An 18,354-nucleotide genomic window follows, 5' to 3' on the forward strand; every position below is an offset into this window, starting at 1 on the left:
CGCACAGCTGTCACCTTCTGAGGCCTTTCCGGACTCCGCCCCCACCTTCAGTGTGGCCCTCCATCACGGTCACGTCGCCTGGCCTCAGTGTCTTTGATTTTCCCTGGTCTGGATGGTCTGTGTCCCTGTTGGCCTACACCCCGCTCCCCATCCCATTCCCTGGGCGGCGACGCTGCCTCGCCAACGGTCCAGCCCCAGAGGACAGGGCAGGGCCTGGCCCACAAGGGCACCTGGGTGGGTGACGTGGCATTTGTCCGGCACCTGCGGGACGGGGAGCCAGGCCCTCGCAGAGCCAGCACACGGAACCCTCGCACCCGGAGCTGCCCCCTAGCGCTCTGCCTCTTTCTCATCTGGAAGACGGGAGGGGGGCGGGGGGGACAACATGGTGGCTCCGCGGCTCCCCAGTTTCCATGCGCAGAGAAGGAAGCGCCGGGCGCGGGCTTGCCAAGCAAACGGTGTCGGGCACGCTTCCGGATCCCCGAAAGTGGGTCAGCTCCCCGTCGCACGCCGCGCTAGGTCCCTGCTCGTCCGCGCACGCGGCGCCCGGAAATGGGAACCGTGCGTCCCCCAGCGGGCGCCTCTCGGGCCCAGCGAGCCCTCCGCCGGCTTAGGCCGCGGCCGCAGCCCGCGGTGCCCCGCGCGTCCGCTCCCGCCGCCGCCGCCGCCGCCGCCGCCGCCCGGCCCGACGTGGCGCCGCCGCCCCCGGCAACGACGCTCGCGGGCGCAGCCAATGGCGGCTTGGCTCGGGAGCCGCGCGCGGCCTCCCGCCGCCAGAGGGCGCCGCGCAGCTGCCACCGCCGCCGCCGCCGCCGGTCGCGGAGGGAAGCTGCGAGCGAGCGCGCGCCCAGGCCTCCGTCGTCGCCGTCGCCGTCGCCGCCGCCGCCCGCTCCTCTGCGCGCCGCTGTCCGCCTGCCGGCCGGCGCGGCCGTCCCCGCAGGTAGGTGGGCGCCCCCGGGCCCTCGCGCGCCCCCGGCCCGGCCCGCGCCGCCGCCCGTCCCCCGCTCGGCGCGCGCCCGCCGCCGCCTCGTGCTCGCGCGCGGCCGTTAACGGACGCCGGCGGGGGAGGGGCGGCGGCGCGGAGGGGCCCCGGCGGCGGCGGGTGTGTGTGTGTGGGGGGGCGGGCGGAGATCGCGGCCCCCCGGGGTGGGAAGGGCGGAGCGCGCGCCGCCTACCGGGCCCGGCTGCTCCTGGCAGACGCGGGCGGGCGGGGTCCCGGGGCCCCCTCCTCCCCCCTCCCCTCCCTTTGCCCTCGGGGCTGCGGGCACCCCGGGGCGCACCTGCGGGAAGGGGGCGCGGAGGGCCGCGGCTCGCCGCCCTCGGCGCCTGCACGCGTTTCCGCTGGCTCCGCACCCCCTCTCGGCTTGTTTACCGCCCTCCCTCCCCCACCGCCGGCGTATCGCCACCGTCTGTGTGTGTCTGCTCACCGCGGGCCCCCTAATTGAGGATCTGGGGTTTGGGGGCCGGAAGGATGCGCGCAGAGTACGTGGCTCGTTTATTTCGGGTTAATACCCCCCCCAGCTACCCCCCCCCCTCGGTCGTCCCTCTTTTCTTTTGCGTGCGGCGCACATCTGGGACCCGCGGCGAATGGTTTCCTGGCTTTCCCGGGGATGAGGACATTGCCTGGGTTTAGGGTTCTTCCCCCCCCCCCCCCCTTAAGGAATGGAAGAGACCTGTCAGTTCTCATTAGCGCGAATTCACGGTCGGGGACGGTCATAGCAGGGGTGTGGTCAAGTCGGGAAACGCTGGCTGGGCCCGAGAGTTTGCGCCTGCGCCCGGTTTGGGGAATTTGTCAAGTGTTTGGGCATCCCCCCCCCCACCCCGCCCCGTCCCCCCGTGTTTAGAGATCAGAGAGGGTACCCGTGCTTAGGGATCGGGAAGAGTGGGGGTCGGCTTCCCATTAGACCTGCACTGCTCTGGAAGGTGGCCGCTGGCCACCCGGGACTGTGGAGCACCTGGTGTGTGGCTAGACCCAGTTGGGATGAGCTCAAGGTGAAAAAGACAGTATCTGATTTTAAACACTTGGTGTGGGGAAAAAAATAAAGGTTAATTGTGACCTTTAATTTTTTTGTAAAGGTTAATCCGAATATATTAGGATGGTGTTTTGAACACAACTGGGTTAACCAAAAGCGTTCAAATGGTTTCCGCCGATATCTTTTTACTTTTGTTTAACGTGGCAACTTGGGAATTTGAAATGACATAGGTGGCTCGCATTATATTTCTATTGGCCAGCGCTCTAACAGAGCGTCTGAGTGGGGGCAGGGTGGCCCGGAGCCTGTGCCATCTGCTTATCTTTCCCTGCTTCTCCGATGGCATGTGGCCTCCTGTCCCCTAGGCTCTCAAGGAGGCCCTGCCTCTTCCTTCTCACCCTCGACTGAACTGAACCGTGGAGCTGATTGCAAATGAGGATCTTGTCCTACTTTGCAGAATAATTCAAGTTATTAGAATTTTCTTTGTTGAAAATGTTCTGTCTCTGCTGTCCCTTAGAGTCTGGAAATGGTTGTGTTAGGTTCAAATCAGAATTAGATGGTGAGTTGAGTTACCGAGGTTCAGTATTACCAGCATTTATGTGCGTATCGTAGAGAGCATGGAAAAAAGCCCGAAGCGGAAAGCCCATGCCTTCCTCCTAGTTAATTGTGACGTTTGCTTGGGTGCTGCTCATCAGGTCTCCTCAAGTATCCAATAGAATAGTCACTGTTTCAAGAAGGTGGTAGAACATCTGTCCGAAGGTTACATTGTAGCCCCTTTTATAAGTGTTACCAGAGCAAAGTAACTGTTGCAAGGCAGGTTTGACAGTAATGTTACTTTTCAGCTACTTCTTGCTGGTCTGTCTGTTTATGGCCTTACACAGACAGGCATGAGTCTGAGAGTAGAATTAAATCGCGACTGGTGATTATAATTTTTCACTTGAAGTTTAGGAATACCCTTTTAGGCGAAAATACGAGCACTGTGCCATATGCCATTGGACCCCTTTCTCTTCCTGTGTGTGTCTTGTAAGAGTGTTGAATATTCAGTCCTCCTGTCTAAAGATATTATGGTATGGGTGGAGCATGTTTCCATATGAAAATTTCCCCTGGACTGGTATTTTAACGCCCTGTGTCCATCGCATTCCCCTGGGAAACCCAGTGCTTTGTCTAAGTTTCTTCAGATCACGTTCCTTGAGCATGTTGGGGTGTGTGCGTGTACAGGGGTGTGTTTATTCGGTTCCCTTGAGTGGCTTTAAAATGCCCACGTCTGTCAGGTTGGTTTTTGGGAGCCCAGCCCAGGGCTCACTTAGACCACTCGCCCTCCTGGCATCCTTGGCACTTACAGTGCAGAATAATGCGGTGGGTAAGAATTCGGGCTTGGAGCCAGACTGTCTGGCCCTGAAATCTAGCTCCGCCACTTCCTAGCTGTGAGCCTGGACTGCTTGCACGTCATTTCTCTGTGCTTCATTTCCTCCTAGGATCTTTGCTTTAAGACTATTACGGGGATTACATGATTTAACGTATGCAAAGCACTTGGGACAGTGCTCTGCATCCAGTAAGAGCACCCAGCGTTAGCTATTGTTTCTGCCGGTAGAGCATGTTGCAATCACATTTCACTTGCTTCCGTGTCTTCTGTTAATGGGAGCTAGTTTCTAAAGTTCTATCTTGTGAGGCTGAAGTGTCATGGATCAGAATACACGGCCCGGCTACTAGCATTGCACATTGTAAGTACAGTCAGTTTCACCTAAAGCAGGCACTGAGTATGTACTTAGAGAATTATAATGAAGATCAAGGGCACCTTTCCTCCTTACATAAAATGTCAGAATGAGTAACATTTACAATCAGCTGATAAGCAAAAGACAGCATTCCAGCTTGCAAAATTGTAGGTGCTTTAATGAAATTTATATTTAATTGGGCTTTTTGCTTTGCTACGTACTGTTCAAGCTCTCCCACTCCATTTCCCTTTCATGTAGTGCTGAGAAGACAGCACGTCTGACTTGCTCCTCCCCCCCCCCCCCCCCCCCCCCGCCCGTTGGTGATGAAGGAAACCCATCTCTGTGCTACTTCCTGGGTCGCTTAGGGTCTTTCTCTGTGGCTGTCTCAGGTCAGTCCCCGCTGTGTTGACTTTCTCCCCACCTTGTCCCCGACGGGCCCACCAGAGCCAGCTCAGCCCGCTTGGTCATTTCCTCCCTGGGGCCCTCCTCTGCCGTGCTTGCCCTCTCGTGGACAGTTGTGTCAGGCCTCTGGACTTTCTGTGAAGCATTGTCTCCACGCTTGGCCACTTCATTCGTCCTTACATTCAAATATGTGTGGACCTGGCCCCAGACGTTGGGATCTGGTCAGGACTAAGAGGGACAGGGTGGCTCTGGCAGTGAACAGTGCAAGGCGGCGGGGGGGGGGGGGGAGGGGCAGGCAGCAGCTTAGGGCACAAGGGAAGGCCTCGAAAGGTGGTATTTAAACCAAGATGCCAGGACGAAAAGGAGTCAGCTCTGTGTCACTCTGGGAAGAGTGCAGTGGGCGGAGGGAGGAGCTAGCACACAGCGTCCCGGGGCCCCCGCCCTGGACACCCCACGCCCGCAGCAGGTCGGTGCTCTGGGAGCACAGCGAGCCCCAGCCGCCCCAGCCCGCTGCGCCTGCGTGAGGGTGGGCGTGTCCTCCTGGGGCTGAGAGGTCCTGGTGAGGGCTCTGGGGTTCATTCTAGCAGCTCGGATTTAGAGCGCGGCTGTAATAGCTGATTGGTGTTTTCAGTTTAGTGTGGGAAGTGGGTGGGGGAGGGTCAGGGAGCGGCCGGGGGCTTAGAGCCGAGGCGGGGAGAGGAGGCTGTGCCGCATCGCATCACTTGAGGCGGTGTGACCGGGCCGGGCGGTCGTGAGAAGTGGTCAGAGTCGGGGTCCCCTGCACATACTCTGCACTGTCGCTCGTGGCTTCATCAGTGGGGTGACGGACATGGAGTGGGCGGGAAAGAAGAGGGTGATGCCAGGTTTCCGGTTCTGGTTTGAGCAGGTGGCTGGAAGGTGGTTTCAGGACTGACGGGCCGAGGGGGCCGAGGGCAGGGATTGGCAGGAGAGCCTGGGGTCAGGACCCTTCAAGACAGAAATGCTGAATGAAAGTCACTGGCAGCCCAGAACTGTGTATGCGTATCACTGTAGACTAGATGGCCTTTTTGTAAATGGCGAAGGGAAACATGCATCCCTACATCAGTCCTTACAGCCGGCTGAGAGATCCCATTACATTGTGTGCTTAAGTTTTTAATTAAAAGAAAAATTAAAACATTTTAAAAAAATGTTTGTATATTTTTGAGAGAACATGAGCCGGGGAGGGGCAGAGAGAGAGGGAGACACAGAATCTGAAGCAGGCTCCCGGCTCTGAGCTGTCGGCACAGACCCCAAAGTGGCCTGAACTCACGAACTGACAGATCATGACCTGAGTTGAAGCCACCCTGGTGCTACCCACCCCCACCCCACCCCACCCCCGCAAATTTAACAAAACAAAACAAAACAGAGCATTTGGAGAAAGCCCAGAGAATTATAATTCCAAAGTGGTAGGGGTATATACGAGTATGTCAAAATGCAGGCACCACTAAAAAAATATTGGTAAATTCAGATACTTAGAAATAGAAACTTCTGCTGTCAAAAAGCGCCATGTCTGAAGTCAAAGGATTGATCCCAAGTTGGGAAAACTAGTACCAGTATCACAAAAGACTACTTTCCTCTGCATATAAGTGATTTCCAGAACGAGAAAAGGTCAGCCTGGAAGGAAAATGGGCAAAAGGCACAGACAGACAATTTATGGAGAAGGAAGAACCAGGGACTCTGAGGTCGGAAGAGCTGTGCGGCCTCACGGGTGGCGGAAGCGCCCAGGCAGAGCCTCGTCGCGTTGCTCACCGTTGGCACACGTTGGTCACTTCCGTGGTCGGCATGAGGGAACATTTGATGGCATGGGGCCTCGGGCCTTGTTGGCGGCAGGCGGACCCAGGCAGGAGCCGGGTGGGTAAACAAACACGTGCTCCCTTTAGCCTATGGGACTTCTCTGAAGGTGGACTTCTGTGAAATGTCCTGCATACCTGGTGACCTTGAGACACTGGAAACAGCCGGAACACGTGTCTCTGGTGGCCTAGTGAGGTTACGGTGCAGCCGGATCACGGACCGCGGCCGGTAAAGCAGCTTCGTGGCCCTGGCTGGGCCTTTGAGGTTCGGTACTGGGAGAAAGCAAGCAAGGTGCACACGCGTTAGGAGCCTCAATTTGTATCAAAAATAACATAGGCATAGGATATTTTAACTTTTTATTCTGAAATGATTATAAACTCACAGGAGGGGTGCCTGGGTGGCTCAGTGGGTTAAGCATCCAACTTCAGCTCAGGTCAGATCTCACGGTTCGTGGGTTCGAGCCCCGCGTCGGGCTCTGTGCTGACAGCTCAGAGCCTGGAGCCTGCTTCGGATTCTGTGTCTCCCTCTCTCTCTGCCCCTCCCCTGCTCAGGCGGTCTCTCTCTCTCTCTCAAATAAAACATTAAAAAATTAAAAAAAAAAAACTCACAGGAAATTGCCCACGTGGTAAGTAGAGGCCCACGAAGCCTTCCTTCATCCACCTGCCCCGGGGGTGCCATCTTGTGTGAGTGCCGTGTGGCGGCAGAGCCAGGGAACCGTGAGCCAGACTGCGGGCTCCAACTCCTGTGGGCTTTATATGCACCCGTGTGTGCGTGCGTGCGTGTGTGCGTGTGTGCGTGCACGCGCGTGCAGTGTTATCCCAGGTGTAGATTCACATAATCACCACCGCGGTCGAGATCCACTGTTGTGCCACAGAGTTTCTGTGTCAGGACACAGATCAGTGACAGTGGGTGACTGCCCTTAGGACGGTGGGGTGGGTGCTGCGTGACAGGAGAGGAGACCATCCTCTTCACTGTCCTCCTATTAAAATCTTACTTTTTAAAGCGTTTGTGATGTAGGGGCCCCTGGGCGGCTCAGTCGGCTAAGCACACAGCTCTTGGTTTCAGCTCAGGTCATGATCTCGTGGTTTGTGGGTTTGAGCCCTGCATCTGGCTTTGCCTGATGGTACGGAGCCTGCTTCAGATTCTGTCTCCCTCTCTCTCTCTGCCCCTCCCCTGCCCTGTCTCTCTCTCTCTCAAAATAAACATTAGAAACTATTAAAAATAAACAGTTTGTGATGTCTGTGAGATATCTAGTAGAAGCACCAGAAGGGCAGGCGGCCTCCCGTCACTGGGCCACGTGGGACGTCCCGGGGGGTGCGGGGGCAGGCGTGTGGCTGGGGGAGGGAAGGGGTCCCAGTGAAGCCCCAGGGCTCCCACATTTAGAGACCAGCTGGAAGAGCCCTGGGCTCGAGGGAGCGTGCACCTGCTGAGTTTGAATAAGATAGGTGGCTGTTGGGCGTCCGACTTTCGCCCAGGTCATGATCTCGCGGTTCGTGGGTTCGAGCCCAGCGTCGGGCTCTGTGCTGACTGCCAGCTCAGAGCCTGGAGCATGTTTCAGAGTCTGTGACTCCCTCTCTCTCTGACCCTCCCCTGCTCATGCTGTCTCTCTCTCTCTCCTAGAAATAAATAAAATATTAAAAAAAAAAAAAAAGATAGGTGGCTGTTGGGTGAACGTTATCAAATTTTCTCACTTTAAAATTGATGCCAGATTTTAAATGGATCCCCAAATAAGATTGCGTACAAAACATTTGTCTTTCTTTCAAAGTGGGAAGTGGGAGGGTGAAACTAATCTGTGGTGGAAGAAAGTCAGAACAGTGATTGCCAGGGGTAAGGGTGGGGCAGGGTGGGGCCTGCCGGAACTCTCTGGACCGTCAGTAAGTCAGTAACGTGTGCATCAGGACTGTGGTCTGGGTTACAGGAGGGTAACGTTTGTCAGAACCTGCCCTACAATTTGTGCATTTTACAGGGAAGAAAGTTTCTGCATATGGCCTTAAAACAACCCCTAAGCCAGTCTTGAAAGCTAAGTGATAATGCGTATTCTGAAGTGTTTATTGATGAATTATAATTGATGTCTGCTGCTTTGCCAGAATAAAAAAGGTGGGTTGATGGATGGACAGAGGGATGGGTAAATGGATCAAGTTGGCAGGTGTACCAGGTGTTTATCCAAGGGATGCAGGAGTGCTGATTCGAAGGGGCACACGCTCCCCAATCGCTGAATTACGGAAAAGCCCAAATGTCCGTTGACTGACGAATAGGTAAAAAAGATGTGGTATATAGAAATCTACACTGGAGTATTACTTGGCAATCAAAAAGAGCGAAATCTTGCCGTTCGCAACTACATGGATGGAAGTAGAGGGTATCATGCTAAGCAAAATTAGTCAGAGAAGGACAAATATCATGTGACTTTACTCATATGAGGAGTTTAAGATACAATATAGATGAACATAAGGGAAGGGAAGCAAAAGTAATATAAAAACATAGAGGGGGACAAAACATAAAAGATTCAACAGAGGGTTGCTGGAGGGGTTGTGGGGGGCAGTGGGCTAAATGGGTGAGGGGCATTAAGGAATCTGCTCCTGAAATCATTGTTGCACTCTATGCTAACTAACTTGGATGTAGATTAAAAACTAAATAAAACCCATAAATAAATATTTTCAAATTAAAAAAAAAGATGGGCAGATGTGATGAACAGCAAAATATTAATTGTAGACCATAGGTGGGTGTATAGTGTTCATTGAGAAAGATTTTTAACTTGGGGAAATGCTACAAGAATATGAAATTCTCTATCATATTGAATTTGACTATCACCTGATCATATGTTCCCAAATCTTTTTTCTTTTTAATTTTTTTTGAATGTTTATTTCTTGGGAGAGAGACAGAGCACGAGCAGGGGAGGACAGGAGAGAGGGAGACACAGAATCCGAAGCAGACTCCAGGCTCCAAGCTGTCAGCACAGAGCCTGATGCGGGGCTCGAACTCACGAACCCCGTGGGATCATGACCTGAGGCCAAGTCAGATGCTTAACCCACTGAGCCCCCCAGGCGCCCCGCCCCAAATCTTTAAACATGGAAAGGAGACACGTGATTCATGCTATTAAAAGAGCCTGCATCTTATTTCTTCTTAATCACCTGCTTGGGTTGTCAGCTCTTGGCCACATGCCCTTTTGTCCTGAAGAGGTTGAGGTTCAAGGTTTTCTGGCACTTTCTGGGGAAATGGCTCTAAGGCTATTAACTTAGTGGATTATCGTTACCCAGGAGTCCCTTCTCGGCCAGCAGATTTGCCTTCTGAGTGAACCTCAAACTCATTGGTCGGCTTGCCTGCGCAGAGCTTGGGAGGAAGGGTACTGGTCACCGGAGACGGTGAAGACTGCTTGCTCGGGGTCACCTTTCCCTTGTCTCCGTCTCTCAGGCCTCACTGCCCCCCCCCCCCCCCCCCCAGTGCTCTTCTGGGTGCCTCTGAGCGGTCACTTCTGGCTCTAAATTGGCCCCGCCTTAAATAAAATAGAAAAAAGGCTTGGTGGTCCCTTAAGTCATCTTTCCAAGGAAGGGGTCAGAGGCTACGTTGACTTGTATAAAAGACTTGAAAATTTTTTCTCCTCGGTACTTCACGTACAAGGTTCAGGAACAAAGTCTTAAAGGTATGCAGCGAAAAGGCCCTTCCTACCGCTCTCCGAGTCCCAGGCTTCTCCCACGGCTGGGGCACTCTGGGATGCCGTCCGGAGCTGTTTCCAGGGTGTACAGGGAGATAGGAATACGCAGCCTCCCCCACCCTTTTCCCGAACAGAGCGGGGTCCTGTTGTGGACACTCACACCTTACTTGGCCTTTTTTTCCAGCATGGTCCACATCCTTCTTGATAGACATGGAGTCAATTTTTGATCTTTTTCTCTTACAAATAGCACCTCCTTAAATAACTTTGTACATTCAAGTATGAATTGAAAAAAAATTTTTTTTGTTAAGGAAATGGTCAGACAAGTTCAAGTGGAGGAGCAAAATGACACCCCCCCCCCCATCACAGGTTAGGGCAACGGTCCATATTTTTGGCAGTCTTGTTTCATTTCCACCCATTCATTCCTCTCTAAGCGAGACTATGTGAAAAGCAAATTCCAGAAATAATGCCATTTTACTTCATGGGCGTTGTAAACTTTTTATTTTGAAACATTTCAGACATTGGCAAAGTAGAGAGATTCCCAGTATTTGTCCCTGGTTGGGAACATTCAGCTGTTTCATCCCCTCCCCCCCACCCCCTTTTGTTTTGTTTGCTGGAATATTTTGTAGCAAATCTTGGATAGATCATTTCACATGTAAACACTTCAGTGACGTAACAACTTTTATTCTTAACAAAGTATATTTTATTTTTTTATTTTTGAGAGAGAGCAGAGTGATTGAGCATGAGTGTAAGCAGGAGAGTAGCAGAGAGAGAGAGTCCAAAGCAGGCTCTGCACTGTCAGCACAGAGCCTGATGCGGGGCTCGAACTCACGAACTGAGAGATCAGGACCTGAGCTGAAATCAGGAGTTGGACGTTCAACCGACAGAGTCACCCAGGTGCCCCGGTAAAGTTAACAACTTTGCGATAAAAGATCAAAATATGTAGAACTGACAGTTTTTAAAGAATGGAAAAAAATGATCACCAGTTACCAGACTTTGGGGCCACCCAACCCTGGTCCCCACCTCTTACACTTTGAAAAAGGCAGACTCAATAATAAAACTATGAATGTCAAGCAATAATGAAACTAAACATTTCAGCTTGAAACCTGAGTGCAAGTTCCCCACACGTCATGCGGGTTCAAATACACGGTTGTGTGGTAAGATGTCCTCCGGGGTTTAGATCCCAGTCCTCATCTCTGAGGGATAATGTGCCCCCCCCCCCCCCCCCCCCCACCAGGGACATAGAACAAAACCTGGAGGAATTTTTGGTTGTTATAACGGGGGGGAGGGGCGTTACTGGCATCTCATGGGTGGAGGTGGGGGGGGGTGCTGCCGCTAACATCCTGCAGTGCACGGTTCAGCCCCCCGAGCCCAGGTCTGCTTGCCCCAAAGTGCTAAGGTTGACAGACCCTCATCCAGGACATTGGGGGACAGTGTTTTACCCTGGATCTCTTCCCTGTGGTTGTCCTTTAACTTGCTGGGAATTGCTTAACGCACATTGATCAGGTGGGGGGCAGATCCCCATGGCCCTGATTTGTGTTGACATCTGCTGGGGTTATGTGGAAGGTGAACCCTTACCTTCTAGAGAATTCCAGTGGCATGACTTCATGTAGATTTTTCATTCTATCAGTTGAATGAGCAAGGATTATTTCAAAAGTTTGTGCAATAAAACGCGTGTAAGTTTTCTACGCTGCACACTGGAAGCCAGACTCCCTTGGAGGCAAGCGGGTGTGAGACCTTTTCACTTCTGGAGAACTTCCAGAAGCAAAACAAGGCCAGGACTCTCCAGCAGCTCACGTGTGCGTGCATGTGTGCGTGCATGTAGACAGGGAAGAAACGAAACCTGTAGCCAAGGGGCTGTGGGGAGATGACTTGGAGGAACAGACAAAGTTGGCATGAAAACCGGCCGCTTCGTGTGCGGGGCAGCAGGGACCGTGCGGGGGTGAGGGCTCCCGGGGTCCCGCAGCCCAGAGTCCAGGCCACAGAGAGGGGCGTGTCCGCAAGCAGCAGTGTGGCCGGACCGCAGATGGTGGGTGTTTTACTTGGGGTCCAGGAGCTCTGCGCTGTGTATAACTTTGTGTCTCATTTCTTTCCAGATCGATCGTTTAGAAAGTGGATGTGGGGGATAACATGTCCAGTGTGTCCGAGGAGAGAAGAAAGAGGCAGCAGAACATTAAGGAAGGACTGCAGTTTATCCAGTAAGGGCCCGACTCGTGGGCGTGTCCACGTCACGTATACAGCAGGCCCTTGTGCAGCGCGGGGTGAGGGGCGTGGACCACTGGCTCGGTTGCAGATCCATGTGTAACTTCTGATTGGTTAGCAGCCTGCTACAGTTGACCTTTGCAAGCCTTACCAGAGCATAAGCAGTCGATGAACATGTTTTGTATGTTGCACGTATTATTTACTGAATTAAAATAAAGTAAGCTGGACAAAAGAAAACGTTAGGAAGTTCATCAGGAAGAGGAAATACGTTCACAGCACCCATATAACGTTCATCGAGAAAGATAATGTTGTCCGTGGGCCCCCACTGTTCAAACCCATGTTGTTCAAGAGCCGACTGTACTTTTTTATTTTTTATTTTTATTTTTTTTAATGTTTTTATTTATTTCTAGGAGAGAGAGAGACAGCGTGAGCAGGGGAGGGTCAGGGAGAGAGAGGGAGTCACAGACTGAAACAGGCTCCAGGCTCTGAGCTGGCAGTCAGCACAGAGCCCGACGCGGGGCTCGAACCCACGAACCGCGAGATCATGACCTAAGCGAAAGTCGGACGCTTGACCGACCAAGCCACCCAGGCGCCCCTGTACTTTTTTAGATTAGGTTAAGAAATCTCTAGTCCCGTTTATAAATCCTCTTAATTCGGGTTAGAAATTAGATATTTGTGTCCAGCAATATTTTTTGCTCGTGAACAGTTGACTTCCTGTGTGTTCTGAAGTCTACCTTCCTGTCTGGTTTTTAGAGCTAAAATCCTGTAACTTCTCTGAAAATGTTAGACCCAGAGGGGTCAGAACCTAATCTGATCAGAATACTTCTGACGACTGAAAAGGGATGAGATCAAACACGCACGTGCACATAGGGCTTTTGTAATCAGTTCTGTTAATAAGCTTGATCTCTAACCAGCCTTCATGGAGCAGGCCAGTGCCAAGGCCGCCCGGGGCTTGGGTGGACACGTCCAGGCAGAAGGCCCGCTCTGTTCTTCAGGAGAGGAGACCTTCTCTGTATTACAGCAAATCGAGTCAAAAAGTATTAGTGGCTGTATGCTATTTGAAAACTTTTTGTTTAGTGTTTGAAGAATTAGGCCACCTCTGGGTAGAAGTAGGTTTAGAAAAACAAAAGTGTTATACTTGAGAAAACATAAGGGAATAGTTGCACATTTCCCCCCACCCCCCATGTTTCATGTGAATAATGGCCTATGTGAATAATGGTAGTAAAGGAAGGTAGGTCTTTAAAATGCTCATTGAACCCGTAGCGAGCTGATAGAACCTTAGCTTTGTGATGGCATCAGGATGAACAAGTCCTGAGAAGTCCGATAATTAAAATTCACTGGTTTCTTCCTCTTAGGTCACCGCTGTCGTATCCAGGGACACAGGAACAATATGCGGTAATGACTGGGCACATCTACTTAAAAGCTCTGCAAGTAACTTGTGAACAGTAATGGGTGCTGGGGGTTGGCAGACTCGGGCTTGGCGGGCCAGATGGGGTCCGTTGTCTGTTTCTGTAAATAAAGTTTTATTGGAACACAGCGGCACCTATTTGTTGATATGTTTATTATCTGTGGCTGTTTTCACGACATATGGTAGTTGAGACAGAGACCATATGGCCCACAGAGCCTGAAGTATTTACTCTCTGGGCCCCTATAGAAAGAGTTTGTCAGTCTTGTACACAGATGTATATATATATATGCGTGTGTGTGTGTGGGTATATATATATGGGTGTATATATGTGTGTGTGTGCGCGCGTATGCGTATATACATATATGGGTGTATGTGTGTGTGTATGCATATATATATGTGTGTATATATGTGTATGTGTGTGCGTATGCATATATACATATATGGGTGTATGTGTGTGTGTATGCATATATATATGTGTGTATATATGTGTATGTGTGTGCGTATGCATATATACATATATGGGTGTATGTGTGTGTGTATGCATATATATATGTGTGTATATATGTGTATGTGTGTGCGTATGCATATATACATATATGGGTGTATGTGTGTGTGTATGCATATATATATGTGTGTATATATGTGTATGTGTGTGCGTATGCATATATACATATATGGGTGTATGTGTGTGTGTATGCATATATATATGTGTGTATATATGTGTATGTGTGTGCGTATGCATATATACATATATGGGTGTATGTGTGTGTGTATGCATATATATATGTGTGTATATATGTGTATGTGTGTGCGTATGCATATATACATATATGGGTGTATGTGTGTGTGTATGCATATATATATGTGTGTATATATGTGTATGTGTGTGCGTATGCATATATACATATATGGGTGTATGTGTGTGTGTATGCATATATATATGTGTGTATATATGTGTATGTGTGTGCGTATGCATATATACATATATGGGTGTATGTGTGTGTGTATGCATATATATATGTGTGTATATATGTGTATGTGTGTGCGTATGCATATATACATATATGGGTGTATGTGTGTGTGTATGCATATATATATGTGTGTATATATGTGTATGTGTGTGCGTATGCATATATACATATATGGGTGTATGTGTGTGTGTATGCATATATATATGTGTGTATATATGTGTATGTGTGTGCGTATGCATATATACATATATGGGTGTATGTGTGTGTGTATGCATATATATATGTGTGTATATATGTGTATGTGTGTGCGTATGCATATATACATATATGGGTGTATGTGTGTGTGTATGCATATATATATGTGTGTATATATGTGTATGTGTGTGCGTATGCATATATACATATATGGGTGTATGTGTGTGTGTATGCATATATATATGTGTGTATATATGTGTATGTGTGTGCGTATGCATATATACATATATGGGTGTATGTGTGTGTGTATGCATATATATATGTGTGTATATATGTGTATGTGTGTGCGTATGCATATATACATATATGGGTGTATGTGTGTGTGTATGCATATATATATGTGTGTATATATGTGTATGTGTGTGCGTATGCATATATACATATATGGGTGTATGTGTGTGTGTATGCATATATATATGTGTGTATATATGTGTATGTGTGTGCGTATGCATATATACATATATGGGTGTATGTGTGTGTGTATGCATATATATATGTGTGTATATATGTGTATGTGTGTGCGTATGCATATATACATATATGGGTGTATGTGTGTGTGTATGCATATATATATGTGTGTATATATGTGTATGTGTGTGCGTATGCATATATACATATATGGGTGTATGTGTGTGTGTATGCATATATATATGTGTGTATATATGTGTATGTGTGTGCGTATGCATATATACATATATGGGTGTATGTGTGTGTGTATGCATATATATATGTGTGTATATATGTGTATGTGTGTGCGTATGCATATATACATATATGGGTGTATGTGTGTGTGTATGCATATATATATGTGTGTATATATGTGTATGTGTGTGCGTATGCATATATACATATATGGGTGTATGTGTGTGTGTATGCATATATATATGTGTGTATATATGTGTATGTGTGTGCGTATGCATATATACATATATGGGTGTATGTGTGTGTGTATGCATATATATATGTGTGTATATATGTGTATGTGTGTGCGTATGCATATATACATATATGGGTGTATGTGTGTGTGTATGCATATATATATGTGTGTATATATGTGTATGTGTGTGCGTATGCATATATACATATATGGGTGTATGTGTGTGTGTATGCATATATATATGTGTGTATATATGTGTATGTGTGTGCGTATGCATATATACATATATGGGTGTATGTGTGTGTGTATGCATATATATATGTGTGTATATATGTGTATGTGTGTGCGTATGCATATATACATATATGGGTGTATGTGTGTGTGTATGCATATATATATGTGTGTATATATGTGTATGTGTGTGCGTATGCATATATACATATATGGGTGTATGTGTGTGTGTATGCATATATATATGTGTGTATATATGTGTATGTGTGTGCGTATGCATATATACATATATGGGTGTATGTGTGTGTGTATGCATATATATATGTGTGTATATATGTGTATGTGTGTGCGTATGCATATATACATATATGGGTGTATGTGTGTGTGTATGCATATATATATGTGTGTATATATGTGTATGTGTGTGCGTATGCATATATACATATATGGGTGTATGTGTGTGTGTATGCATATATATATGTGTGTATATATGTGTATGTGTGTGCGTATGCATATATACATATATGGGTGTATGTGTGTGTGTATGCATATATATATGTGTGTATATATGTGTATGTGTGTGCGTATGCATATATACATATATGGGTGTATGTGTGTGTGTATGCATATATATATGTGTGTATATATGTGTATGTGTGTGCGTATGCATATATACATATATGGGTGTATGTGTGTGTGTATGCATATATATATGTGTGTATATATGTGTATGTGTGTGCGTATGCATATATACATATATGGGTGTATGTGTGTGTGTATGCATATATATATGTGTGTATATATGTGTATGTGTGTGCGTATGCATATATACATATATGGGTGTATGTGTGTGTGTATGCATATATATATGTGTGTATATATGTGTATGTGTGTGCGTATGCATATATACATATATGGGTGTATGTGTGTGTGTATGCATATATATATGTGTGTATATATGTGTATGTGTGTGCGTATGCATATATACATATATGGGTGTATGTGTGTGTGTATGCATATATATATGTGTGTATATATGTGTATGTGTGTGCGTATGCATATATACATATATGGGTGTATGTGTGTGTGTATGCATATATATATGTGTGTATATATGTGTATGTGTGTGCGTATGCATATATACATATATGGGTGTATGTGTGTGTGTATGCATATATATATGTGTGTATATATGTGTATGTGTGTGCGTATGCATATATACATATATGGGTGTATGTGTGTGTGTATGCATATATATATGTGTGTATATATGTGTATGTGTGTGCGTATGCATATATACATATATGGGTGTATGTGTGTGTGTATGCATATATATATGTGTGTATATATGTGTATGTGTGTGTATATGTGTGTGTATATATATACATATATATATAGGACATCATGGCTTTGGTATATGTGGACAGTTGTATATTTTCTTTCCTCCATGAGTGTAGTTTGCACTAAGTTTTCTTCTGAGCTCCTGGGAAATTACTTTTTTTTAATAGAGTTTTTTTTTTTAAGTTCATTTCGTTATTTAGACAGAGAAAGCGAGCAAGCGTGAATGAGGGAGGGTCAGAGAGGAGAGAGTGAATCCTGAGCAGCCTCTACATTCTCAGCGCAGACCCCATTTAGGGGCTCGACCTCACCAACTGCGAGGTCATGACCTGAGCCCAAATCAGGAGTCAGACCCTTAGCTGACTGAACCACCCAGGCGCCTCCTTTGAAAATTACTTTTAGCCTACCTCTCATTTCACTGAAGACAACTTGGATGGAATATGTTGTGAAGGAGAGGGCACAGTATCTTCTATTTTTATTTAGGAAAAGGAGGTTCTAAAAGCAGTAGAGGGTGTCTGGACCCTGGGAGGCAGCAACTAGACGTGAAACTAGTTAGAGGCGCAGGGAAAGCCCACTTCACCTGGCCCTGGACTCAAGGCCCTCACCTGTGCAGGCTGTGGGTTTTGATGCTTCTAAATGTGACTTCTTTCTCTCTGCCTCTCTCCCTCTGTCTTCTTGGTCTCCTTCTCGGTTTTTTTCCTTGTCCCACCCCCCCCCCCCCCCCCCACCAAACAGATGTAGAATCGTAGAGTATTATGGCTAGAAAGCACTGGGAACAGTCCGTTCATTGTACAGTCAGTTTTACAGCCCTGACATCTATAACTGGACCTGGGGTCCCGTGAGGTTAAGTGGCATGTCAAAAGTCCCCGCCCTTGTTAAAGGTTGATCTGTCCAGTTTTCTTTACTAATTCTGTCAGCTTAGACATGAATTGCAAAACATGAGACTGGGGACTCGAATATTTATCTAATCCTGACTTTTAAAGTATTAGAACAATGATGGAAATCAGGAAGGAAACTCCAGAACTTCTATACGTAGCACAAGAACCTGTATACTATACTTCCTCCGTGAGAAAAAGATCTAACATCCCCTCTCCCAAACCAGTAACTGACCTGAGCAAACGTTTACCGCAGGGGAGACACGATGGTCCGTACAAATGTGGGAGACCCTTGGTAATCAGGCACAGGAGTAAAAAAAAGATACCGTTTTCCACCTAGAAATTACTAGAGGTTTACATCCTTGCTGTTCTTGCCGCTCTGGCGGGCAGTCTGGAAATACCAGTCCAAGGCCCAGGATGCTCATTCCTTCAAACCTTGAGTTTCCACTTGCAGAGTTTAATGTGGGCACCGAGTTAGGGATGCGAGCAGATTCTCACAAGGTGCTTTTGCTGCCTTTTTCCTCATGATGAGAAATTGTCCTTGCCCTTGAGCAAGCAAGCCAGAGGAAGCCCTCGCTGAGATGGTCGTGAGGCGGCTGGGGCTGTCACATCTAAGGCTCGGAAGTTTTCAGCACAAAAATTAAAATTCCCCTATACTTTC

At 48.1% G+C, this 18,354-nt stretch overlaps 1 protein-coding gene across 2 annotated transcripts in view; it reads left to right on the forward strand.

Annotated features, from left to right (window-relative positions):
• The first annotated feature begins 790 nt into the window (after positions 1-790).
• ZC3H7A (zinc finger CCCH-type containing 7A) overlaps positions 791-18,354 on the forward strand; it is a 38,508-nt gene continuing 20,944 nt past the window's right edge. The window contains exons 1-3 of one of the 2 annotated variants that reach the window (XM_039233560.1): positions 791-937; positions 11,633-11,734; positions 13,094-13,133. In XM_039233560.1, coding sequence (XP_039089491.1) covers positions 11,667-11,734; positions 13,094-13,133 — 108 coding nt within the window. In that variant the 5' untranslated portion in view covers positions 791-937; positions 11,633-11,666. Of the gene's footprint in view, positions 938-1,276; positions 1,480-11,632; positions 11,735-13,093; positions 13,134-18,354 lie in introns of those variants that run through there. The other variant, XM_039233561.1, reaches the window with a different exon arrangement.

This window comes from Hyaena hyaena, unplaced genomic scaffold (genome assembly GCF_003009895.1).
Source record: "Hyaena hyaena isolate Hyena2069 unplaced genomic scaffold, ASM300989v1 scaffold_76, whole genome shotgun sequence".
Classification (NCBI taxonomy): Eukaryota; Metazoa; Chordata; class Mammalia; order Carnivora; family Hyaenidae; genus Hyaena; species Hyaena hyaena.